Raw genomic sequence first — 26844 nt, 5'->3', positions numbered from 1 at the left:
CCGAACCGTTGTATTGTTATCACGATGAACCCAAACCGGAACTGAACCGGAAAAAATAACGGTTACCGGCTCATGTCAAAACGGTTCGGCCACGCGCTGTTGACAATGAATGTGCTATCAAGGCCATTTGTTTTTTAAGTGCCGTCAACTGACACACACCTGGCTTACATATTTTTCTTCTCCACTCAGTCTTAGGAATATAAACGCTGCATCCATGAATCTTGACAAACGCTGCATCCATGAATCTTGACATAGGAACCAGTATTGCGCTGGTCGCGGCTTGCACGGAGGAAAAAGAATTGGAAGGCTGTACAAAAAAAAAAAAAATTGCGTCACGGGATTTCATTTTTCTACAATCTCGTAAATCCTAAATGCTGCTGTGTGCTCATTTCATAGCACATTTCTAAAACGCGCGAGTTCTTGAAGCTTGCTTCCATCGGAATGAGTAAAGAAAAGGCTGTGGAGTTTGATAATAATGCATCCGGTTTCGTATAGGCACTTAAAACCTAACATATTTGTGAGACAGCGAACTCTTCTATTTTAATATTTATCCTATTACGTCCTTCTGGCGTTGCGTTCGGTGAAGTTTTTTTCATATTCCGTATCTTGTTTAATGAAAACTTCTTTAAGGGTCTAATTTGAGTTACCGAAGGCTAGTTCAAATAAAGAAAGCTGTATTTTCTCCCCACTGTTCCTTCAATTGCTTACACGCCGAGGTGGCGGGATAGTTAGCGAGTTCTACTTGTAAGTGGGTTTGTAAGGAGGTCGCGGATTTCACAGCTACTGCGTCGGACCCAATTGGATGAAGTCCGAATGCGTAAACCTCGGTGAGGTAACCTTTGAGTGCACATAAAGAAACCATTCCTGGTAGAAATCCCTGAGCCTTCCACTACGATGTATCCCGTTTCGTATGTGCTGATTTCAGATGTTTTATTTGTGATTTATTTTGATGTTGCAATTTGTCATTTATAATTTCCGAACCGGTTCGCGAACCGGTTCAGCGCTTGAACCGGTTCGTGAATCGGTTCGCGGATCGAATTAATCGAACCGGAACTGAACCAGAACAAAATAAATTTACCTGAACCTGAACCGTAACCGAACCCGTATTTTTTTCGGTTCGACACACTGATATATATATATACACATACATACATACAGTCGAGACCGGTTATAACTAAGTCGGTTATAACACAATAGCGGCTGCAGTGAAGCAATCACGATTTCTCATTCCCTTTTGCACTTCGTTATAACCGGTCTCGACAGTATGTATATATATGTTTGTATGTATGTATAGATACACACACACATACATACACAAACACACACACACTCACGGGCACACACACACACACATAAATACACAAGCCATCGGAACTAATCCAGCGCTGTGAGCGTATGATTTGACTATGCATCCCACTTGCAGCTGCAGGCCAACTGAAGGTCACGTGACAGGCTATTGTGAGGTTAAACGGAGCATAGCTGTCAGGTTCCAGACTGGTTATCAACAAAGTGCTGTGTTAATCAGAGCTGGGCATTATACTTAAAAAAAGTGTCTTTGATACCGATACCCGATTCCCTCAAAAATTGTGTTTCTGATACTGACGCAAGATACAGAACCGAATTTATGTGTGATACAGATACCCGATACCTGGATATTTCGCTGAAATACCAGTATTAATTAAGCTGGTTCAGTCAAACCAATTTATCTCGAACTCTCAAAAACCCGTCTACCAGTTCAATATAAAGGGTAATTTAATATAAAAGTTCTAATGAATTTGACAACAAATATGGACGCCACATTTAGAAAAGTTGTGTACTCTCACAGGAGCGTCTGTAGGTCATGAAAGATGCGCCATGCGGCTGTTCAGTGGCCGCTTCTTCGTTTTTGAAGGCCCACCGGCTCACCCTCTCCCCGATCTCTCCGCGAAAAAGAATTTTGTAGCGTTAGCTACACTGGCCGAGGTTGAGCAGTTTCGCATGGCTCCCAAAGAGCCGTGCTGCACAAGCGCGACGAGCAGTGACGTCTCACGGCGCACAGCTGGCGCGCCGGAGATGCCGCCGCCACGCTCTCTGCCGCCGCCGCGCGCGCCTCGCCGGTCTGCACATTCTAGAGGGGTGATGTCATAGCCACGGCAGACGCACTGGCGCCGCCGCGTGCCCAGCTGTCCGCCTCTGTTGCGCAGTAGCCAAGCCTGACGCTGCACCGGAGCCGCTTGATAGCGCCTATCATTTTGTGCGCATAAGCTCGTGCTACGTATATCCTGGCATAGCCGAGCTAAACCACCGCAATTTCTTGTTTTCCTCCGGGCGGTCGACGCGGCCGCCCGGAAGTAAAAAAAGCCAGCTTGCAGAGCAAAATGGCGCTCTTGGCAGTTCGATCTATTGAGAGAATCCAGTTTTCGGTCAATGTAACCGCGTACTTTGCTATGCATTTTCATTGCAGCTGCTAGTCTGTTTAGAAATAGTTTGATACAAGGATAGCCTGAATTAACCGTTACCAATATACAGTGTAGACCGCATATAACGTATGTCGCGGGAGTCGCGAAAATCCGCACTATAAGCGGTACTGTGCTATAACCAAAACATCAATTTTTCAGTCCAAAATACATGCCATGAGACAACTTACCTTTGTAAAACAATTTATTTTATATTAGATGAAAAATAAAGCTTAGTTTGAGGAAAGTCTTTATTTCACCAGACTAGTACACTTCTCTCTCAAGTGTGTCGCACATCTTGAAAGAAATGAGCGACTTTTTCCTCGCGCAGCCTTTTAACGGCGTCGCGGGTTGCGGACGGATGTTGCGAGCATTCAGGATTGCTAACCCTAATCACTATTCTCCGGTGATGAAAACGCGTGAAAATTCGCATCCTTTATATGGTACGCGCATGAAATGCTCCAAAATAGGCATGAAATGCTCCAAATAAGAAATCCGGGCGATGTTCGCAAACGCAAATGCTTAGAAAGCACTACTGTAGTCGAAGTAAACAAACACGACGACTTGAGCGTTTCTGCTGTCTTGAGAGTGCCGCCACGACATTGCTGCACGAGTTGGTCGATCTTCCCTTTTAATACGTGCTGGGTTATCATAGCGACACACAACGAAAATTCACAGTCAAGGATAGCGCTTTTACGCGGAACGATGAGATTCCACTACGCCGTCGACGTCGACGATCACCACCGACGCCATGTTTGCGGATAGATGAAGCCAGCCTGGCCGGCCCGCGACCGGCATGCAACGCGAGCGAACGGCTGGTTGGGCTCACCAACGCCTTGCGCCGTGAACGACACGTGCATGCGTCCCTCCGTTGCTATGGCAACTGAAGCCTCTCCCTTTGCTTCTTCCCGCTTCTTCGAGCAACCTCCTTGCCACCCTTGTGCCCGCGAGTGCCGCTTGCGGCTAGCGCTGTCGCGCCGTTATCTGGTGTCACACAGGGAAGCGTGCTCGCTTCCTTGGTCGGTCTGCCCAGTCGGCGCGCTGCTTCAGAAACCGCACTATAACCGGTATTTCCCTTCGCGCGCCTGCATTTTAAGCGGTATGTAATTACGTGCAGTTCTATGGGAGGCGAACCGGTGGTTTAAAAAAGCCGCGTTATACCCGGTCCCGCACTATAAGTGGTTATGTTGTAAGTGGTCTATACTGTATTGTAAACAACTTAATTTTCACGAGGACCCAATTTTTGCGAATTTCGCAAATCGCTTACAAGTCGCGAAAAATGGGTCCCACGATTAATTCCATTAAAATGTAAACACATTGGAATCTATATTGAGATCCCACGGCCTTCGCGAAAATTAGAACCCGCGAATTATTAAAAAACTTAATCTTTGACCCAAATCACGAAATATTGAGCCCGCGAAAAATAAGTTGTTTACAGTACTTGGGTTTGGCTGTGATATGATTAGCCAAGTTACAATATTTGTCCAAGGTTTCAGGAATATTTAGTGTATTCAATAAAGCAAACTGTTATTGAGAGGGCTTGGACGAATGCGGCCATACGGATTCCTTTAGGCTCCACTGTCGGCGCAGCTGGTTTTGTTAAAACTTTATTAGAATCCTGAGTTGGAAGTGGCGAAAAAACTCGGGGGTCGGATTCCAAGCGCTACACTACCTGCGACTGGATTGTTATTCTTTAACCGTAAGCAGCTAAGCAAATCTGCCGAGGTGAGGTCGAGTCGTTACGCGTCAGATTGCCTGAGGCTCTGCAGCCCGAGATCCGGACGTCAGACAGTTTAAAACGAATGAGCAAAAGATTCCTTTTAATATTTCATCTTTAGAAGTTGAAACTGCCTTCCCGTAAGATAAATCATGATTTTATAGAACTAAAACGCGGTCTGATCCGAAACCTTGCCAGCCAGCAGCTCTCGTGCGAGCGGTGGATCTGCTCGGCGTACTTTAACCTTGCTCCTGCTTATCGCTTTGAAGACGATAACTCCGTTAATCATAGTCTGCTGCTTCGATATTGAGTTGCACAATAGTATAAACTCGAAATTTGTTGCCCTGTTTATCTGCGCAACTGCACGTCTGTTGCTTACGCACATCACATAGTTTGCACATATAATTACTATGTCGAGCACGTGTGGGCTGTGCGATAAGCAGTGCTGGTTTGCATTTTGAGCAGCTGAAAGCAACTCAGAAATTATCAAGGACGCTATCTTCAGAAATATATGGTACTTGCTTTTTGGTTCTCATTAAGGCTCACAAAGTTTCAAGTTTTCGCATCTTTTACACTGTTATCTACCTAGGTCCCTAACCATTTATGTTCATCTGTGCTGCTAAGCACAATTGAAATTGCTCCTGTGCTTGTCTAAGACACAAGCTGAAGTGCACTGAAAGCTGATCTGAGCAGTTCCTAGCCTGCTCCAGAATGTAGTTTTAGCTGCTCCCAACCTGCTCCAAAACAGCTGTTTCAGCTGCTCTCGTGGCTGCTCCCAAGTACATTTCATAAGTTCCACCCCTGATTTTACTAGTATATTGGAACATTGTGAGACTGCTTTATGCTGGACAAATTCACATTTGGACGGTCAGTGCCGTCCACTTGGCTGGTGTTGCGAATATTGCATTTCACCAAGATATTGAGCAGTGAGGCTAGAAGCAGCTGCCAGTGTCCCGCTAATCGGCTTGGCTTCTCACTCTGAAGTCACTCTCAGCGAAACATTGACTGCTCTCCGAGGCCACCAGAAGTTTTCTTTTCATGTAGGTACCTCCCTCTTGTACACGCCTGTAGTTCTGCGTATCGTTTGGCCCAGCTAGAAAGCAGTGATATGATTGCTGCGCCAATTATGCCAAACTGCGCCCAGGGGCCAACCCTGCTACATCCTGCTACATTTTGCCAAATATGGGTAATCTGTGCCAAGCCTGCGCCAAAAAACCAATTTCGGTCTCCTTTCAGAACCGGAACTAAACTGAGTATTGTAATTGAGCATGCGTGCGTTACGTGGCACAAGCAACCGTTTGGCACAAAGTTTCCTGGATCAATTGTCCCTCCGGTCATGCATGATTTTCCTGCCGTCTCGCGTTTCGTGCTTTCATCTTCTCGTAAATCTCGTCTCGCATCTATTTTTTTTTTTTTTTTTTTTTTTTACGATAGACGCGGGTGTGTGCGGATGCTAGCATGCCAGGTACCAGCCATGCCGTCATGCTGTGAAATGAAACCATGTTTTTGCGCGGTGGGAGTTACTTTGTGAGCTGAAGCACTTGCTCCTGAAAGCAACGGCCGTGGGAAAACTATATTTGGTCCCTGCCTTCCACTCACTGGTTGCGCGACGTCGGCTGTTGCCGTCTTCACGTCGCTGTAGATATGGAGCTTCCTAAAATTATCTAAGTATCGCCACATGTTCATCAACATTCCTGTGATTGTTTAAATCATACGTTACTAGAAGAAACCCTCTTTAACTCAAAGACTGACGTGTCGAAGTATTGATTGCCTAGGATTATCTCAGTGGGTTTTCTTTCGAGAGGGACCCCAGTACGTGAAAATTCTGCCGTGAAAGAAAGTTGGTGAAGAGAAGTCAGCTAAAGCAAAGAAGGCAATGTCTGCACGCTGAGCCCGCAAAGCACGCTTGTTTGTCTTGAGTTCAGTCGTTGCACAAAGTGCTCCAAGAACTTTTTGACCCTGGCTCGCAATGTCTTGCATTGATGCGCTCAGGTACTTTTTTTTCCTTTTTTTGAATGGTTTGCTTAAATTTTGTTTGCCGGCCTGGCAAGCACGCGCTGCTGGGCTGTTTTTTGTTTTATGCTCAACAGTTACATTTTTTTATACAATTTTAGGAATCAGTTGGCGAGGGGCGTAATGGCATCTTTTCGGTTTCGATCAAACAGCCGTTGTCTTTGCTCGCATGACGAAGCACACGCAACTGCAAACCTGCCAAAGTTGCCCTGACGTGCATGCGAACATGATTGCACGACAGAGGCACCAGTTTGAGATGCTTGCAATCCATTGTTTTACGTTTGCTTACTTTTGACAAAAACCTGGCACGTCAGAAACCAGTAAAACGGTAGCAAGCAGTTTTTTTTTGTTTGTTTTTTTCGGAATCGCTCGGCAATGCTTACAGCACTGTACACTTGTGGGATGTCTCAGCAGTAAAAACACAAGCAGCAAGTTCCGTCACAACAGGTCAACATCAGAACACAACACAATGCAAAGTGCCCTTCATTTGTACAGCACTTAAAACAAATATTTTTATTTTTCTGAGAATGTCTGCACCAAAAAGTACATTTGCTGCTCCAAAACACTGTTTTGGCTGCTCCGAAAGGTGCTCCAAAATGGCTTAGACCAATCACATCGCTGAGAAAGTCACACTTAGTTCTTTCAATGCTTCTTTACTCGGAGACAACTATCTGTAGCAAATAAAACTAAAGCAGTGATGTGATTGTTGCGCCAAACTGTGCCAAGGGGCTAATCCTGCTACATTTTGCCATAATAGGGGTAATATGCGCCAAGCCTGCGCCAAAAAACCAATTTCGGTCGCCTTTCAAAACCGAAACTAAACTGAGTACTGTAATTGAGCATGTGCAATAGACTTCTTCCAAAACCGACGCGCCCCAACGCGGCGAAATACCACGCAGTGCTCTCTGGGAACTAGTTGGCCACTCAGTTTCGGTTTCGACTGAGCAGCTTCATCGCATGCTATCACGCCGCGACCGAACTCGCTGCTTGCGTTTTCGATTATCTGACTTTTTACGAATGTACAATACACTCATTCTCGAGCGATACAAAACGAAGACCGAGGTACTTTCCTTGGTTCCTGAAACACCGGATATTGTGCGTGCGTATGCAAACGTAGTAAGGCGTGGCATAGTCACCTCACCCCACGAGTGCATCTTCGAACTCAATGTCAGTAAAACCGTCTAGTACCAGTAAACTACAACTGAAATTCGGTCACCTTGAGCCCTACACGTATTTTGTTCGTCAAATGCCCGCTTCTTGTTACTTCATTGGGCAAAAGCAAGCCGCATCCTCCCAGCAGTATCAAAGTTAAAGACCGACCAACGAAATCATTTTCCGCAAGGTAGGAAAATGCACCTCGCGCCCTCCTCTTTTCGCCCTCTCCCAAAAATCACGTGACGGCAGGGGCTTCTTTTGTGTCGGCTTTTTCTGTAGGGATAATCCTCAAAAACTGCGAAATGAGCAGCTAGCTGCGAGCGCCACAACGACCTTGAGACGTCCAGGTGTCTTCCCTCGCTGACGCGGGCACGCTCATTCCGCGAGATTGAGGAAGCCAGCGCGGCAGAACGCTTTTTCCCATGAGCTGCAGGTCCGAGGCCGCTCGGTCGGTGGAGATCGAGGGGTCGTGAAATGCTGGGTTCGTTCCAGCAGCCGCTTTCCGGCATCGCGCGGCTGCTGGAACCATTCCTGTCTCTGCAGAATGATTGGCTTGGGCAATAGAGGGTTCAGGCTGTCGATAATACATTTATTTTTGAAACTGATAAATCAAGTGGCTTTCCCTAGTCTCTTCATTACTGTTTGAAACACATCTCCTCTCATAGGTTGTTCATCCCATTTTGGACTCTTTTGCGTATTTATTCGTCCTTACCTCTGCTTGATGACTGTGTTATAACTTGATAAAGAGCTTTAAATATTGGCGCGGGCTTGCACGGTCAACGCTGTCCCGGATTTATCCAAAATTGGAAAGATTGGCGTCAGGAGGGGTTGAAGAAGCAAACCGAAATTCTTGCTTCTAATGAAGAGGGCACAATCGTAAGATAAGTCTTTGCTTCACTTGCCTCCACAACGCCCCATCGTTTACACTATCGCAACTTCTCAGTAACATAGCTGTATACCACATTTTACTCGTGGTTACTTTAGATGTGGCCCCACAGGCTTTCCCGTTATCTGCACGTCAACATTTTAACGACCGGCGACTCTCCTGAGTGAGAATAAATATTATCACCTTCCCACAAAATCCACCCCTTTCTCTCCCCCCCTCTTGCTTTCCCGAGTTGGGGAGATATCAGGCCACTCCAGGAAGCAGCTTGCAGACTCCGATTTTCGGCTACTCATTCTCAACACATTCGAACGTGGAAGGAAACACATCGCATGAAGGACGCCCAGTTTATTTGCAACTTAAATAATCTGGCTCTACTGTTGGGGCCCAATCAATTTCATCATCAATCATTATTTGTTACGATTTCATGGTGAAAGTATGTTCGTCGTGATGCCACAAAAGTGGTCGATTCAAAGGGAGAAATAGGTCCTCGTATTTATTTTGCGCAAATTCTCGCTCCTGTGACGCTCTAGTGCGTAAGGTCAATGCACCCGAGGCAGTGCGTAATACTTTAAAACTGTCGTTGACGATTGTATTTGTAGGAAGTGCGTAAAATCGTTTACACCACAAAAGCATACCTAAAGACAGCAAAATACCGCAATGGCAAAAAAAAAAAAATCAGCTTGCGAAAATCGTTGTTTTCCTCTCTCTCTCTAACTCTCTTTTTTTCGCGCCACTACAAAAAAATAGCGGCCGAGCAGCGAAATTCTATCAAAACCTCGCTTCTTGGAGGAAGGAGACCAGGCTATATGGTAGTGAATCTGCCAGGAAGTTTGTAGAAATAATAGGCGACCATTGAACCTAGCCTTCTGCACAAATCATGCCCGGGATATTTCCATTTTCCTTCCACGCGATTAGAAGGCAAGACGCTGGGAGAATTCATGTGCACTAACATGCTGCTTCTAAAAGAAATTACCACATTTATAGTGCATGTCAGTTTAGATGTAAATAGTTTAATCACTGTGCACTAACATTCGCGGCCTGGAGGATGACATGGAAGCATGGCGGAAAGCAGCTTGCTAAAAATAGAAGTCTCTATTGCATTGCACTGGAGTGAAGAATTATTACGTATCTTTGTCTTATTTCCGTGCCAAAATAAAAACAGCGTTTAGAAACCGAACCATGTGCGTTTTGAGGAGCGCCGAAAGGACATGAAAAACTGGGACAACCAGAGCGTGTCCTGCTTCCTTGTTTGTTCGGAGCCTTTCAAAAGGGGATGAAAAATTATGAGCCGAGTGACCCGACTTACCACATTAGAGCAGTCAGTTCATTTTCATTGCAACAGGCTGTCTTCAAGCGTCTTGCATAGTCCAGCTCGTACTGATCCGTTTTTATTTTCGGTTCCTTTCAAAACGTGAGCTCTAAGCCACTGGACTAAACTACCACAATCATAATCTGCGGAAGTGGAGAAGTGGAAGTGCAACAAAATGAATGATTTGCCCACGTTATTTGAGGCCTATAGAAAAGCGGACCGGATAGAAGGGGGCCGAAATTTTTTCCAGAAACACAAAATCTTGTTTTCAATTCTGTCTAACAATTCGATGTGAAGGCGTACTTGTCTATGGCATTATTCGTTTAGGAATCAAGCTAAACTTTGTATCGGATCATTATACGTCTATGTTCATTCCCAGTTGATGCTTATAATGTTTTCGACTATGTACATGGGGTGGTTTTCAGCGGTAGGTTTTTAATCTGATTGCCGCCAGAGCGCGAGCCAGAACGCACTACGGCCGCGGGCCGTCGCGCTCTTCTCCTTCTTCTCCGTATCAATGGACAATCAAAGACGCGGGCGGAGCCGTCAATCGTGCTGGTGTCGGGAACCATTAAGTCTGACCCTTGAAAAGCAGGCGTGACGCAAAACCCAGAGGCGTCTCGTTCGCCCATCGTTCTTCCCAGGCGGCGGAGATTGTCGTTTAGAGGGGATTATCTTCTGAACGGATCCAAGTTACTCGAGCAAGCTCGCATTCTGCTCGCAAAGCCCAGCCACTAAGCAAAGCTTCCGGACGGTGGTTCGAAGGGCGTGCAACCCTTGCCCGCTTGACCCTCCCAACCACTTCTCCGCTTCCGTAAATATTGAATGTTGTAGGTTTGTCGAGTGGCTTAGAGCTCACTTTTTGAAAGGAACCGAAAATAAAAACGGACCAGTACAAGCTGAACTATGGTAGACGCTCTAAGAGAGCCTGTCCTAATGAAAATGAACTGCTCTAATTTGGCAAGTCGGGTCAATCAGTTCATAATTTTTCATCTCCTTTTGAAAGGCTCTGGAAAAACAAGAAATCAGGAAAAGCTGAGTGACGCAAGGCGCCTCGTATTGTTCAGGTTGTCCCGGTTTTTTATGTCCTTTCGGCGCACCTCAAAACGCACAGTGTTCGGTTTCTAAACGCTGTTTTTATTTTCACACGTAAATAAAACAAAAATACGTAATAATTTTTCACACCAGTGCAATGCAAAAGAGACTTCTATTTCCAGCAAGCTGCTTTCCGCCATGCTTCCATGTCATCCCCCAGGCCGCGAATGTTTGTGCACACTGATTAAACTATTTACATGTAGATTGACATGCACTAGAAATCTGGTACTTTCTTTTAGAAGCAGCATGTTAGTGCACATAAATTCCCCTAGCGTCTTGCGTTCTAATCGCGTGGAAGGAAAATGAAAATATCCCGGGCATGATTCGTGCAAAAGGCTAGATTCAATGGTCGCCCATTATTTCTACAAACTCCCTGGCAGATTCACTACCATATAGCCTGGTGTCCTTCCTCCAAGAAGCGAGGTTTTGATAGAATTTCGTTTCTCGGCCGCTATATTTTTGTAGTGACGCGAAAAAAGTGAGAGAGAGAGAGGGGGGGGGGGGAAGCAACGGTTTTCGCAAGCTTATTATTTTTTTTTTTTGCCATTGCGATATTTTGTTGTGTTTAGGTAAGCTTTTGTGGTGTAAACAATTTTACGCACTTCCCACAAATATTTCATCGTCAACGACAGTTTTAAAGTATTAAGCGCGAGACACATGCGCGAAAAAACCATCCGATCCGACGTGCGACCCGCCGGAACGACGTCCGAGGGCGAGGGTTTTCGTCGCATCGGAGCGTCGGACGGGGGCTCCGTCCGGCGACGGCATGCGACCAACTTGCTAGATATCGCCGCACGCACGGTCCGATATTCGGAAGGCCGCAGTGGCCACAGCCAATGAGCACGGATGGCGAAGGTCATGTTGTCAAGTGGCTTTCGGACTGATCGGGCGAGGAGGCGCTACGTGGTTCGGGGAAGCGGATGTGGCGGTGCGCGGTGCGTCACGCGAAGCGAGTCGTGGTTGTGAAGGAAACGGACGCGATCGAGTTTTCCCGCGCGCACAAAACGAGCTGCTGATTTTGCGCGCCAAAGCAAGCCGGCCTTCTGGGACCTATCGAGCCCGTCAAAACCCGTATATACTCCGTTTCACCTCAGGATGGACAGCAGCGGACGCTACGAGCCATTCCAATGTCATGTGAGTGTCATGTGAGCTTCGGAAGAGACGCAGCAATGCGCGCGGTACATAGTCACGTGATTTGTACGCAGTGCTGGTTTCGCTGGGATGGCTCTAAGGTCCGCTGCGGTCCTTCGCGATTAAGTGATGTTGAGCAGAAAAATAGCCTCACGGAAAATCTTCACACACGCACACTTTGATAGAATGTAATGAAAATATTACGTTTGTTTTAAAGTAAAAAAAACGAAGAAGGACGACGGGAGTATTTTAGTTTTCTAGGCTAGGTGGCGCGAGTTACCGCCCGTTATAAATATAGCCATTAGTATCCATCCATCCATTTGGTAGAGGGACATCCGAAACTGGGCGGAGCTGAACGGAGCGACGCAACGACGCGTCGGAAACCATGTGTCGCGAACCGTCCTGTGCGGCGATTCGGAGCAGCCATCTTCCCGACAGTTCGCACGCCGGATCGGACAGTTTTGACGCGCATGTGTCTCGCGCTTTACGCACTGCCTCCGGTGCGTTGACCTTACGCACTAGAGCGTCACAGGAGCCAGAATTTCCGCAAAATAAATACAAGGACCTATTTCTCCCTTTGAATCGACCAGCTTTGTGGCATCACGACGAACATACTTTCACCATGAAGTCGTAGAAATAATGATTGATGATGAAATTGATTGGGCCCCAACAGTAGAGTCACATTATTTAGGTTGCAAATAAACTAGGCGTCGTTCATGCAATGGGTTTGCTTCCACGTTCGAATATGTTGAGAATGAGTAGCCGAAAAGCGCAGTCTGCAGGCTGCTTCCTAGAGTGGCCTGATATTTCCTAAACTCGGGAAAGGGAGGTGAGGGGGGGGGGGGGGAGAGAAAGGTGTGGATGTTCTGGGAAGGGGATAATATTTATTCTCACTCAGAAGAGTCGCCGGTTGTTAAAAAGTCGACGCGCAGATAACGGGAAAGCCTGTGGGACCACATCTATAGTAACCATCAGTAAAACGTGGTATACAGCTATGTTACTGAGAAGTTGCGATAGTGCAAACGATGGTGCGCTGTGGAGGCAAGTGAAGCATAGACCGATCTTACAATTGTGCCATCTTCATTAGAAGCAAGAATTACGGTTTGCTTCTTCAACCCCTCCTGACGCCAATCTTTCCAATTTTGAATAAATCCGGGACAGCGTTGATCGCGCAAGCCCGCGCCAATATTTAAAGCTCTTTATCAAGTTATAAAACAGTCATCAAGCAGAGGTAAGGACGAATAAATACGCAAAAGAGTCCAAAATGGGGTGAACAACCTATGAGAGGAGATGTGTTTCAAACAGTAATGAAAAGATTAAAAAAAGCCACTTGATTGATAAGTTTCGGAAATAAATGTATTATCGACGACATGAACCCTTTATTGCGCAAGCCAATCCTTGTGCAGAGACGGGAATGGTTCCAGCAGCCGCGCGATGCCAGAGAGCGGCTGCTGGAACGAACCCAGCATACCAAGACCCTCTATCTTCAGCGACCGAGCGGCCTCGGACCTGCAGCTCATGGGAAAAAGCGTTCGGTCGCGCTGGCTTCCTCAATCTCGCGGAATGAGCGTGCCCGCGTCAACGAGGGAAGACACCTGGACGTCTCAAGGTCGTTGTGGCGCTCGCAGCTAGCCGCTCATTTCGCGGTTTTTGAGGATTATCCCTTCAGAAAAAGCCGACACACAACGAGCCCCTGCCGTCACGTGATTTTTGGGAGAGGGTGAAAAGAGGAGGGCGCGACGGGCATTTTCCTACCTTGCGGAAAATAATTTCGTTGGTCGGTCTTTAAGCCCAGCGTTGGCGCATGAACTTTTAAGGAAACGCTATAAATCTGACTTCCCTACTGCACAAAAGTTACTATGATGTCTTCCTCGTGACATCACATATCTCACACTCAAAATTTATGCTGAGAAATCAAGCTTTCGCAAACGCTGAGATCGGCTAGCTACGACGGATGCACTAACAAGCGTCCCCTACTCCTCGATAAGCCTTTGTGGGCGAGCTTTTACTGACGCCCAAGATCTATGCCTGAACGGTGTGTCTGAACTTATCGCGGCATACTCAGTCAGGAAGAAAGCAAACACATAACACATATTATGGCCATTAGCAACCGTCAAATGCGCTTTGAATAATTTCGTTTGCGCACCGCATAGGGGTTCATGCCCGTCCGGCGCACTTCCGGCGATCGGTGCGACATTCTTCACACAAGTGCTCGAGTTGTTTTCTTAAAACGATTTGTATGTGTGAATGTGCCTATATGATTGCAGGATAACTTCATGCGCACACACGATGTTGAATATTCGTGGAATGCAAGCGGGTTGGGACTTCACTTCGTGCAGTGCTAAGGGGCAGTACAGATAAGAAACGAGAAGTGTGTTCAAATGGAGCTTTTCAATGGCGTTTCCGAGTTTTACCTCACGTGCTCAGGCGTATTAAGAAAAACAGTAATTGCAAAAAGTTGTATTTCGTCTATGGGCGCACGAAACAAACACAGTTCCTGATCAACAACACTAATGTAAAGGCGCGAGCTCGATGTATGCATACTTATTGGTTGCTACAGCTTGTTGATTCGTACAGAAACAAGATCCCCGAGCTTCGCAGCGTCAAGATTCCCAGCACTGCCTTGTCCACATACTTCGAAACGCTAACAGAAAGGCTCAAGTACAAAAATACAGCAAACATGCGTTAAGACAAGCTATACGTCTCGGCCGGGCATGTGCTAAAGATTCGAGGTCTGGCCATTTAGGTTAGTTTAGAGATCACAAATGACGCCCTCGGGACCAGAAAACATGAGATAACGGCCGCTTATGGTCCACGCTCTGCGTATAATCTCTTGTCGACGTGTCGATCGAAACCGAAAATATGCCACTCTACTCCCTGGCCAACTAGTTCCTAGAGTGCAACGCGCGCCATGTTGCATGCAGGGATTTATGGAAGTAGTCTATTGAGCCCGACACTAAGTACCCTGCATTAATCGTCCATCCGGTCTTGCATGGTTTTCTCGCCGTCTTGCGTTTCTCGCTCTCGTCTCGTAAATCTCGTCTCGCGCTTTTTTTTTTTTAATTTTTTTTTATGATAGACGCGGGTGTGTGCAGACGCTCCGACGCTAGCATGCCAGGTACCAGCCGTGCTGCAATGCTGTGAGACGAAACCACGTTTTTGCGCGGCGGGAGTTACTTGTGAGCTGAAGCACTCTCTCCTGAAAGCAACGGCCGTGGGAAAACTATTTTTGGTCCCTGCCTGCCAGTCACCGTGGTCGCGCGACGTTGGGTGTTGCCCTCCCCACGTCACTGCAGATATGTCTCTTTCTAAACTGAAACTAAGTACCGTTGCATGTTCATCAACATTCCTGTTCTTGTTTAAATCATACGTTACTACAAAAATCTTTCTTTAACTCAGACTGCTGTGTCGAAGTATCGATTAACTAGGTTTCGATTGGTAGGCTTCCTTTCTAGAGGGACCCAGGTACATAAAATAATTTGCCGCGAAAGAAGGTTGATAAAAAGAAGTTAGCTAAAGCAAAGAAGTCAATGGTCTGGACGCTGAACCCTCACAGCGCGCTTCTTTGTCTCGAGTTCAGTCGTTGCACAAAGCGCTCCAAGAACTTTTCGACCCTGGCTTGCGTTGTCTTGCATCGATACGCTTAGGTACTTTTTTCTCTTTTTTTGTATCTTTAGTGTGTACTTTGTTTGCCGGCCTGGCAAGCACACGCCGCTGGACTCTTTATTGTCATATGCTCGACAGTTACATTTTGCATACAATTTTGGAGATCAGCTGGCGACGAAATGGAGTTTCATGGTTTCGGTTGAACAGCCGTTGTCTCAGCTTGCGCGACGAAGCACGCGCAACTGCAAGCCTGCCGAAGTTGGCCTCACGTGCATGTGAACATGATATCACGACAGAAGCACCAGCCGGGACGCTTGCAATCCATAGTTTTACGTTTGCTTACTTTTGACTAAAATCTAGCTCGTCGGCAACCAGTCAAACGGTGGTAAGCGGTTTTCCGGAATGGCTGGGCAATGCCTACAGCACTGTACACTTGTGGGATGTCTCAGCAGTAAAAACACAAGCAGCGAGTTCCGTCACATCATGCCACATCAGAACAGAACACATCACAAAGTGCCCTTCGTATGTACAGCACTAAAAACAAATATTTTTATTTTTGTAAGAATATCTGCTCCAAAAGCAACCTTTGCTGTTCCAAAACACTGTCTTGGCTGCTCCAAAAGCCACTTTTGCTGCTCCAAAACACTGTTTTGGCTGCTCCAAAAGGTACTCCAAAATGGCTTAAGCCAGTCACATCACTGCTAAAGGCATACTTGGGTGTTTCACCACACTTACCCGTAACATGCGAAAAAAAGTCTCATCCCGAGGGAGCGCTATCCTGGCGTGAGCGAAGGAACTGCTTCATGACTAAGGTTCCGCGTTTTTGTATAAATCAGCAGGAATTTGAAAAACTCTCACTGGTAAAATTTTTGGCAACTCGGATTTATCCTAAAAACTTCAAATTTCAAGGTCACGACAGCAAAATAAAAAGCAAATAATGAATTTTATTAGAGCACAGGGTCGGTTGTGTTGAGAAAGGCCACTTCAGTTTCCTATGAAATCTTAGACTGACAAAAGGAGGTTTACCTTTTAGCTCGTCAAGGTTCAATTAGGAAAACGGGTCATGCCACCGACTGGGTCACGACAAAAGCTATTGTTGAGGTTTCAACTTCGATCCATACTATTTGTGCTTCTTAGAGGAAGGAAGGGTAGTGTTTTTATAAGGGTGAAAGCTAGGACCCCTACATTTCAATCGACGCAGAGTGTAGCTGAAGCTTCCATGCGTCCTAGTGACCGCGTCAAGAAGTTTAGTTATTTTAAAGTATCCACAGTTATTGAGGTGACACTTCTTTGCTATACTTGTCGTGGGATAGTTGGTATTGCTAATGGCAATGGCACCAATGCCAAATGTAGCTGCAGAAATATTGTTCGATAGAGGCAAGTTCTGATGAATTTGGGGCATGTTTGTGTCCACACTTTATTTTTTCTGGAATACTTAAGAATGGGAACTGCTGTAAACGTAAACTCTGAATGACAGAGAATTGGCGATCTACTGATTGTAAATTCCAATAAGCCCCGAATTTTCTGCTAAGAATGAACTCCGGAAAACACCCTCTGCGATTCACGAGAAACAAGCCTCGAAAACAGGGAATTCTGTCTATGACGTAGCGCTCAATGGGACAGCCCGAGGAGGGCAGGCCACTCGCTTGACCGTAGACGAAGCAGGTATATTGCCGGTTGGGGCAATCTATACCTCACAGGAAGCTGCATAGGTGGCTGGAAACAGTCAGCGACGGGATGATTGAAACAGTAAGCATTTGCTGTTTGTACTAAATGAGGCGAAGAACCAAGACCTTCTTGTAAGCAAAATTGCTGTGTTGTCCTCGGTCCAGCAGCCACCTCGGTCATGAGCCTCCCCTGCTGGAACTTGCACACAGTGCTACGTCACGAGTACAGTTCTTTAGCTGCTGCCAGGATGGCGCTTCCATGAGAAGGCGCCGTCGGTAGTGGCGTTGCCAGGGTCTGCGGCGGGGCTGCCAACACGGAAAGTCAGAATTTCCCTAGCGAGTGCCCGAAATTCTCTATTTCTGCCAAAATGTTTCTCGCTTGCCCAAATAACGACATAATACTAAATATTCATTGTTTTTTTTTTTCTTGCATCACTTCCATTTTTACGATGAGAGATGTATTATGTAGCTGTATGCCTCGCATACTTCTTGCAAAAATGAGCTTGTCGAGCTAAAACTGCAGCCAAAGAAAATCTGACGAGGGGAATTCGGAGATTGAAACTGACGAATGAAACCTTATCTTCAGTTTAGATGTTATGCATTTCATCGGAACAAGGTACTGCTTAATAGCTTCATCAATAGCACTTTTCTAATGGTCAGTCCAAAACAAAAGGTGTAACACAAGCGAGCGTTCTCAAACTCAAACACAGGGAACATGACAGAATAACTATACCATTTCGTGCACATCACTTCACAAAATATGATTATTCGTGGTAAGTCTGTATCTCCAGACATAGCAGTATTTCTTTTTCGAGAAGGCACAGCAGCGCTCTCAGAAAGTTCCACTTGGCTGATCCCTTGCCCCATAGCTTTCATGGTGGTAATGAAAACGGATGAAAATTGATTTTGCCGAAAAAATGTTGTTCGAGTGCTCCTCAGTGTTTCCAGGTGGGCGTGCAACAAGCCGGCAAACGGCTGGAGGGGATAGCCTGAATCTAGCCAAAGCCACTAAAATTTTATGTTTTCTCGAAATAAAATCATGATTGACCTATAACATTTTAGATACATACGGTACCCAGAATTTCCCTTAAGCTAGCAAGAGTTCCCTTATTACCACATAGACCAGAATATTACCTTAATCTAGGAAATTTCCTTTAAGTTGGCAGCCCTGGTCTGTGGTGCCCAAAGATATAGGCCGCCACAAATACCCCCCCCCCCCCCCCCCCCCGGTTCGCATGTTCTGGATGAATATGGTGAGCACTGTGTTAAATGGGACATGCTATGGTTTTTGTACTTTTGATAAATATTCCACTTGGAACTAATCTTCGTCGTTGATGACCTGCGGAGCATGCATTAACTTTTGTTTTGGCACCCACGACACTATTGAATCTAGAAACTTCAAGTGGAAAGTCACGGTGCAAAGTGTTGGCATGCCGTCACACAAAACGACGACACATTTACAAACATGCAGCCTTGTTTTGAAACATCAGACACAATGAAGTTAAAGTTAAATTTTTTGGACATCTGTGTCGTGTTTGTCGTTCTTGTCCCCACTGTCCAGGGTTAAATGTCTATCAGACAGTTTTACTTTGCAAGCAGTGCAAGAAATTTTCCAAGGACTGTTGTTTTTTTGTTTTGTTTTTCCGTTGCAGTATTTGTTTTAGAACATATCCATGGCCAGAAAGCTCATAAAATAGACATATTTGGTAGACCGATCTGTTGTGGGATGCTCCGCGTGCAGGTGAAGCAGATTCCCCAGGAGCTGACGGAGCAGCCGGGACAGGCGTTCCAGTGCAGCCTGGACTCTGGCTCTAACGTTGACCCAGGCCTGCTGTCTGCCAGGATCCTCGGCAAGGAGTTGGTGCTCCAGGTGAGCACGTCTGGAAGTGCAGAACGATCGTTGGCTGTTTGCAGAGTGCCATGACGTTTCAGCAGATAGTCTGCTTTCACGATGTGCCCGACACTTCTCCGAGAGAACCTGGACTATAGTTGTCCATAAGGGTTCAAAGGAAGGACCGATTTGTTTGTAGTGGCAAAGTTTTGAATCTACATTTCTCGGGCTGTCGGCGGTTCTCGCATCCCGCAAATCTGCTCGCGGTTCATGCTCCAGCCTTGGCTCTACACCGGCGCAATTGTAAAGCGGGGGCTTTTTGGCAATGCTACCTGTACAACACGGAACGTGTTTTACGAGTTGTTTTCTACGAGAGTCGTCGCGAACGAGCGTCAACGAGTAACTCGCTGGGAGCATTGGGCGTCAGGGTTATGTATAAAACATTAACCCTGGCAGAGCTTGAACCTGGGTCGGAAGCCACTAAGTGACTATGCAATCGCCGCCCGATTTTTCGAACTTTGCAGGGACCAGAAAAAACATCCGAATAGTAGAGTAGTCAGGAAAATCAGCAGATTCAAAAACTTGCCTTTATTACATCTAAGCGGGCTTAAAAAAGAGCCGCCGGTAGTACCTTGCTTCAGGTTATGCCTCTGCTTGTGTTCGGCCACGTTCTATGCGGAGCGCAAGTTCGTCTGCCAAACCAAGCTAGTCAGTTTGGCAGACGAGCAAACCAACATGGAATCTATTATGGTGGCTTCTCTGTGGTGTTCCTTGCTGATCGCTCGCGGCAGTTGTGTCCAAAATATCGAACAAGTCCTAGCTATCGGCGTCCGAAAAATCGGTTGGTGACCGTAGTTGGTAAAAGTCAAAAGTTCAGGGGAAGCTCCTCTCTCTACATCAGCAGAGCAAACGCTGAAGCGGCGACCTCCTCTCCAGAGTTTGCTCTGCTGAGGTGGAAAGAGGTGGGAGGAGCTCCCCCGGAAACTTTGGATGTGTTGCCGGCTGTAGCGCATCTGGTCTGGAGAAGTAAATGCTCTTATTTTGAATGCAAGCATGCTGGCAAGAGTGGCAGGTTTTGAGATGAAAGTAATAAGTAAACTGAATGAGAAATGAAGTTAATGAAATATATCAAAATATAAAATAATAAAAATAAGTGACCTATAAAATATATGTAAAATAGAAAAAAATGAAAAACCCAGTGCAAACCACACGCCTTGTTTGGCTTCTGCTGCACGCTGTTTGTGCTCCCTGTTTTTTTGTTGTTGTTTTTTTTTTCAGCATGGTCTAGTTTCTGTCATTTTTCCTCTTTCCCGGGTTTAGAATAAGTAGGAGAGAATAGCTTTTTGGGGTTTTTTTTTTCCCGGAGGATGCGTTGGGGTCCCAGGTTTTGCAAAAGCGCTGGGTAATGCAGATGGTACCGTTCTGTACAGGACGTTAGCATCGTGGAATTTTCGAAAGAGAAAAAAGCTGCAATGTTTTCAGAGCGTGAGACCAGAGTCGCTCAAAAGTATCCTCGCTTTTCAAGGTGCAGGAAGGCAACACTGCAAGACCGCATCGGCAGTTGTCGCTTTCGTGCCATGCACGAGCGATGCAGGTGGAAACATGCTCGACGAAACTAAAAATAATCCGCGCATTTGTAGAAACTTAGTTGGAACTGCCCTGCATCTTCTAGTAGTACCGTTCGGATCGACCGACATTCAGGGATGTCTCGTGGGCAGTAAGAGCATGGTTTCATTTGACAAGAAAGCAATCGTAGCCGGGGACGGGTTAGAGACGCAGTAGACGTTTCGCCTACAGCACAACCTTTTTTTCTGCCCTCGATAACACTTCGACGCGCACACTGCCAAAGCCCATCTGCTAAAGGCGCAGCTTCTGCCGCCGATCACGGTGCCGATTCCTTTCAAATCGCCGACCCGCTTGTGGCGGTGCCTCGTGATACGGCGAGGCCGCAGCGTTCGTTGTGACGAAGCTACGAAATGTAACACGTCGCGTTTTGTGTACGACCCAGGTGCGCGAGCAGCTCGACGTGGCATTGGTTGCCGGATCCCTCTTCGACACCTCCGGGGAAGAGGAGGTGAACGTGCTCGATGCGCTGTCACCTCCGCCAATGGAAGCCGCGCAGGACGTGGCGAAGGGCATCGAAACGGAAGAGGCGGCCGCCGCACCGCCAAAGCCCCAAGAGCCGGCGAGGGCACAAGAGGCCGCACGGTCCAAGGCGTCGCCCCCGCGGCCGCAGTTCAATCGCAGTGAGTATCGCGTTGAAGTTTCGATCCTCCGGCGCTTTCTGTCGTGCGAATACGAAAGTGGGACGGTTCGGTTCTGCCCATATGCCTAGAACGCGTCCGCCGCCAGTGTGATTGCCCGGTCCTTTCTTTCTTTCTCTCTTTCTTTCTTTCTTTCTTTATTTCTTTCTTTCTTTATTTGCTTTCCTTCGGGCAGAGCCCGAAAGAAGTGCCAGTGCAAGATGCAAAAAAAAGAAGCCTGACGTGGCTCCGGTCCCTTACAGTTCACACATAAAAAATAACATGGAAGTGCATTCCATCTAACAAAGTAATACAGTATGATAAAAGCTTTTGCAGAACTGAAGCACACATACATAATAGAAATGCGACAATGAAAGCCATGTATATAAGGATAAAAATGCGTACTGAATGCAAAAAACGTGAATACAGATTATAATTAACATAAAAGAAAAAACAAGTCATCTAAGGAACACACAAATAACAAACATCATTATCGCTCACTTTATGGAAACTAAACAGTATATACCCAACAAAATATAACAAGGTGAGTCGTGCACATGAAATAAAACAAGGATGAACTTTGAAGGTATAAAGTATAATACAACGCTTTATTGTGATTATAAATTTTATATTGCTGCCTACCAGCAGTGCGTTACATTCTTTTTTACAGGGAGTGATTTTGCATAGTTCATAGAGGGCATGTTATTTAATAGATTACAATCAAATCCACTTATAAGAATGCGATAGTTCCGCGGAAAGTGGTCGTTTTATCAGTAGTTTATTATATCTGGACTTACCTTTAACCCATTCGCTTCCGAAGACGGCGATCCGCCGTCCGCGGGAGAAAGGGCCGAAGTGCAATAAGACGGCGAGTCGCCGTCCTCCGCAAAACAATGTTCCAAAATATATTGATAGATGGCGACACTTTACAGGCTTCGGGTGTTTTGATTAGTACTTTTGACACCAGATGGTGCCACGTACGTGATTATTTTATGAATATTTAGAAGTGAAAAGGAAGAAGTTTGCAGTTCTTTTTCTTTGTATGAAAACATGGCGTCGCGGAAGAGGAGGTGTCTCACTAGCGAGGAGATTCTTGATCAGGTGTTTAAAAGTGATGATGACGACTGGTGACGACCTGGAATTCACCATGGACATCGAAAGCAGTGATTCGGACAGTGACAACGATGCTGACGCTTCGGACTCAGAAGAACCACTTGATTCTTTGGTGTCCGTCGCGCCACCACCATAGAAAGCTCCAAGGCTTGACGCCTGGCAATGGGAGGACGACGACAGCGCCGACAAAGTCGCGAAGATCCCTTTCGCCGGAGCACCAGGTGTAAAGAGAACTATTCAGATAGCTCTAGGGGACAGTCCTACAGTCCTCTCAATGTTCAATGCTTTGATAGGCGAAGACTTTTGGCAGATGCTTGCACGTCACACGAATGCCTACGCACTTGAGAAGCAGGCCTCCTCTCCGGACCCTTCGTGGTTTCCCACAACTCCAGGTGAGATGAAGGCGTACTTTGCCCTTTGTATTCTCATGAGCCAAGTGAAAAAAAGCAGCATTCAAGCCTACTGGTCTCGGAGAAGCGTCATTAGCACGCCCTTCTTCGCGTTTGTGATGCCCAGGCAACGGTTTTGGGCGCTCTCACGATACCTTCACCTGTGCGACAACAGCCTGCCAGTTGATGACGACAAACTTCGAAAGCTGCATCCAGTCCTGGACTATGTTTTGAAGGTGTTTGGCGAGTCGTATTCTCCAGGATAGGGACTGGCGGTAGACGAGAGCCTCAAGAAGTTTCGTGGTCGTCTGTCCTACATTCAATTCAATCCGTCGAAGCGCGCGCGCTTTGGAATCAAATTTTACAAGCTGTGCGAGTCGTCAAGCAGATACTGCCTGAACTTTTCTATTTTCACGGGCAAAAGTGAGAGGACCCCGGCAACAGCTGGAATCTTATGCAGCGAGGCTGTTGTAATCGACCTTGTGGGAGACCGTCTTGGAAATGGTCACACCACCTATACAGGCAACTGGTACTCGTCCCCGCTACTCTTTCTTCACATCAAGGAAGCGGGGTCTAACGCTGTCGGGACAGTTAGGGTGCTTCGAAAGAACATGCCGCAGGAGCTGAAAAAAATCAAGCTTCAAAAGGGTGACTGTCGCAGTCTTTTCTCCCGTGGACTGATGGCTGTGACATGGCAGGACAAGAAGCCCGTAATCTTACTTTCAACCTCTCATGACGCAACAAACCTGATAGACACAGGAAAACAAAGAAAAGACAACCAGCCAATCCTCAAACCCCAGGTTGTGCTTGATTACAACAGAGGTATGGGAGGCGGTCAGTGAAGATTTCTCACCGGCGACACGCCAAGCTAGATCTAAACTAATCTATTTTGGAAAATCAAAAAATGCTGCGTTTAAACTAAAATATAACAAATTGCTCATCAACAAAAAGATATACGCATACGACTTCACTAAGGACAGCGTTTACGAGGTTGTTACCACTGGCGCCGTGCGGGCAGTTAATGACGAAGCTGAAAACAGCGGGGCTTCGGCATCGACCGGGGCGACATCCAGATAGGATTTTGGGGGGATTGGTTCAAGCCGCTGCCTCAAGACACGTAATGTTCCTTTACTCTTTTGCAACATTCGAAGCGTCATGCGCTGCCGGGACGATCTTAGTTCAATTATTGAGTCCTCTGATTGCGAAATTATTGTTAACTGAAACATGGCCGTCTAGTAAAGTTTGGAGCAGTGAAATATTTACGTGCGTTAAGAAATTTAAAGTATATTGGCAGGATCGAGGTGAAAGAATGAGTGGGGGAGTTCTTATTGCTGTGGCCGATGGTATAGTCTCAAACGTTGTCGATGTTTTAACCGACTTAGAAATGCTTTGGGTCAGCGTAACTGTAAACTACAAGCAATTAATTTTGGGTGTGTGCTATCGGCCACCCAACGCTTCGTCTTCCTTTTGTGAACATTTGCATGATTCGGTTAATGCAATCGTTAGTCGGTTTCCTACGTCACAAATTGTTCTTTTCGGTGATTTTAATTTTCCTAGCATTAAGTGGTCTACTGCACCGCCTACTGTACACCCATTTTCATCAGAAGGGAATGACTTCATTAATTTATGTTCTGAGTTCAATCTTTCTCAACTAGTTGATCAACCTACACGAATTACTTCTACCTCCGCAAATATTTTAGATTTTGTGTTGACGACATGTCCAGACTTATTATCATCTATTTTGTACCTGCCTGGTTTGAGCGACCACTGCTTACTACATATTGATTTAAATATACCTTTGCAAGCTACTTCTAATACTATTAAAACAATTTGGGATTATGGTAAAGCAGACTTCAACGCTATTAATAGTGAATTGGCATTGTTTTTAGACACTTTTCTAAGTGGTTTTTTCAGGCGTTCAGTTAAGGCGAGACGCGGGTCTTAAAATGGTAAAAAATCGCGAAATTTGGGGTTTTTCAAAAATCACATGTTTGGATAGAATATAGTCTGAAGTACCTGCCTGCGAAGTTTCAATGTCCTATTCGACGTCTAAGTATAAAAAAAACGATAAATACGATGCCTCCGCGACGCTCGAATCGCGAATCAAACGCAAAAAATAGTCAAACTGCGCGCCCGCGTCGCTTCACGACCGATCGTCGGATCGCGGCCATCTTGGTCTTGTTGGAGAGCTGGTTCTCTTCCCTACGTCCTCATCCCACTCACTATCGCGACAACCTTGGAGAGCGTCCACATTCCACGTGTTTTCACGACCGGAATAACGATTGCTCATTGGCCCGCGCGCGTATGTCACGGGTACGTCGTGCCGCGCGCGCCTGTCATAGGCCAAGACGCGCCCCTTTCCACTTTTGCTCCTTTCCTCCTCTTGGCGCGCGCGCCTCCAGCAGCGCAAGGGGATCGTGGAGAAGCGACGTCTGCTTCGTTTTGGCCCGTCGCTTTGTTCGTTCCGCGGCTGAGTGCACGTTGTTTCGAAATCGTTTACGTTCGCGCGTTCGCGTCGGACATCGTTGGTTTCTCGCTACGAAGTTGCGGGAGTTTTATTTCGAGCGATCGAGATGCCGGGGGACTCTCGATTGAAAGAGAGTACGCGGCGGACGTTTGGGAGGAAGACGCGACGTGCGTGGAACAAGCGGAAGACAACACCTGCAAGTGCGCCGCTACGATCTGCGCCACTGCCGAACGCATTGGATCTGCCGGGACCATCGGCTAGCCTTCCCGTTGACGATGCTGCGGCCTCAAGCTCTGGTCCGGATGGCTCAAGTTTTGCCGGCACCACTCGCGTCGACTCTACCTACTACTCCACGGCCGAGCAAGCGCAGCGCGCCGAGCGATCGGAGCAAAGCAAGCGCAGTTTATCGGAGAAGTCGGCGACCCAGCGGAAGTTCGATCTGCTTGAAGTCAACGGATCATGCCAAACAAGCGATGCCGGGACCCAGTTTGTCATCGTCGACATGAAAGTCCTCAACGACCTCTTCGCGCACGCGAGGTGTGGAAGCTGCGGTGTGGGATCTCTCACGCTCAGCAAGGCCGCGGACAAGGAGTACGGCTTGGCCGTCAAGCTTGTGCTCGTCTGCAGCACTTGCGACTTCCAGAAGAAGCAGTTCTCCTCTCCCAGGGTTGCTGGAACAGCGAAGATCACTCCCTTTGAAGTGAACATGAGGGCCATGAAGGGGATCCAATCCATTGGCAAAGGAGTGACAGCCTTGGCAGACTTCTGTGCCTCCATGAACATTTCTCATCGGGGCCTGCACCACAAGACGTACCAGGGACACCTGAAAACGCTTGTGCGGGCATGTGAGAATGCAGCAACCGACAGTGAAGCTGCCAGTGTTGCTGTCGTCAAGGGGCTCTACACAGGCTTTATGAACCCCATTGGCAACATCGATGTCATCTTCGACGGATCATGGATGACCCGAGGACGCAGCTCCCACATTGGTGTAGGCTGCATTGTGGAGTTGTACTCTGGCCTCGTCATCGACCATGTTGTGTACTCCAACTTCTGCCTTGGATGTGCCTTGGGACCGGAGCCCGAGGACGATGGCTACAGCGACTGGTACGCAACCCACGACTGCCAGAGGAACATTGACTGCAATGCTGGCCGTATGGAGGTGGAGGCTGCGCTCACAATGTTCCAGAGGTCTCTGACCAAGCATGGTCTCCGCTACACCACCGTCCTTTCGGATGGGGACAGCCGGACATTCCATGCCTTGTCTGAAGCGAAGGTTTACGGCTTCATCAAGATAGAGAAGAAGGATTGCGTGAACCACGTCCACAAGCGGATGGGAGCTGCCTTGCGCAACGTTGTTGAGAAGAAGAAGGCACAAGGCGAGTCACTTGGTGGGAGAGGAAAGCTGACACAGGAAAAGATCAAGAAGATCACCAACTATTACGGCTATGCTCTCAGGAACAACAGCCATGACGTTCCAGGGATGAAGAGGGCGGTGGAAGCCACACTCCTGCACATGACCTCAACAGACAGCGCCCCAGACCACAGCAAGTGCCCCGAGGGAGCGGAGTCCTGGTGCAAGTACAACAGGGCCTTGGCAAACAGTGAGCCTCCGCCGCCGCACAAGAATCCTCTTCCGGATTGCGTTCGGGCTGCACTTGAGCCAGTGTTTGAAAGGCTCAGCAATGAAGACCTGTTGGCACGGTGTAGTGAGGGAAAGACGCAGAATGCCAGTGAGAGCCTGCATTCGGTGATCTGGACGCAGACTTCAAAGAATGCGAATGCCTCCC

General features: G+C 47.0%; 1 protein-coding gene across 1 annotated transcript in view; it reads left to right on the top strand.

Annotated features, from left to right (window-relative positions):
• Nucleotides 1–26844, top strand: part of LOC8040113 (maternal protein tudor) — an 84587-nt gene that overhangs the window by 46238 nt on the left and 11505 nt on the right. Inside the window, exons 9-10 of the mRNA XM_029974649.4 lie at nucleotides 18756–18884; nucleotides 20854–21091. Of these exons, the coding sequence (XP_029830509.3) occupies nucleotides 18756–18884; nucleotides 20854–21091 (367 nt within the window). The remainder of the gene's footprint in view (nucleotides 1–18755; nucleotides 18885–20853; nucleotides 21092–26844) is intronic.

The sequence above is a fragment of the Ixodes scapularis genome, unplaced genomic scaffold, assembly GCF_016920785.2.
Source record: "Ixodes scapularis isolate PalLabHiFi unplaced genomic scaffold, ASM1692078v2 PGA_scaffold8__174_contigs__length_109621045, whole genome shotgun sequence".
Taxonomy (NCBI): Eukaryota; Metazoa; Arthropoda; class Arachnida; order Ixodida; family Ixodidae; genus Ixodes; species Ixodes scapularis.
This window is presented reverse-complemented; position numbering and strand designations above follow the sequence as displayed.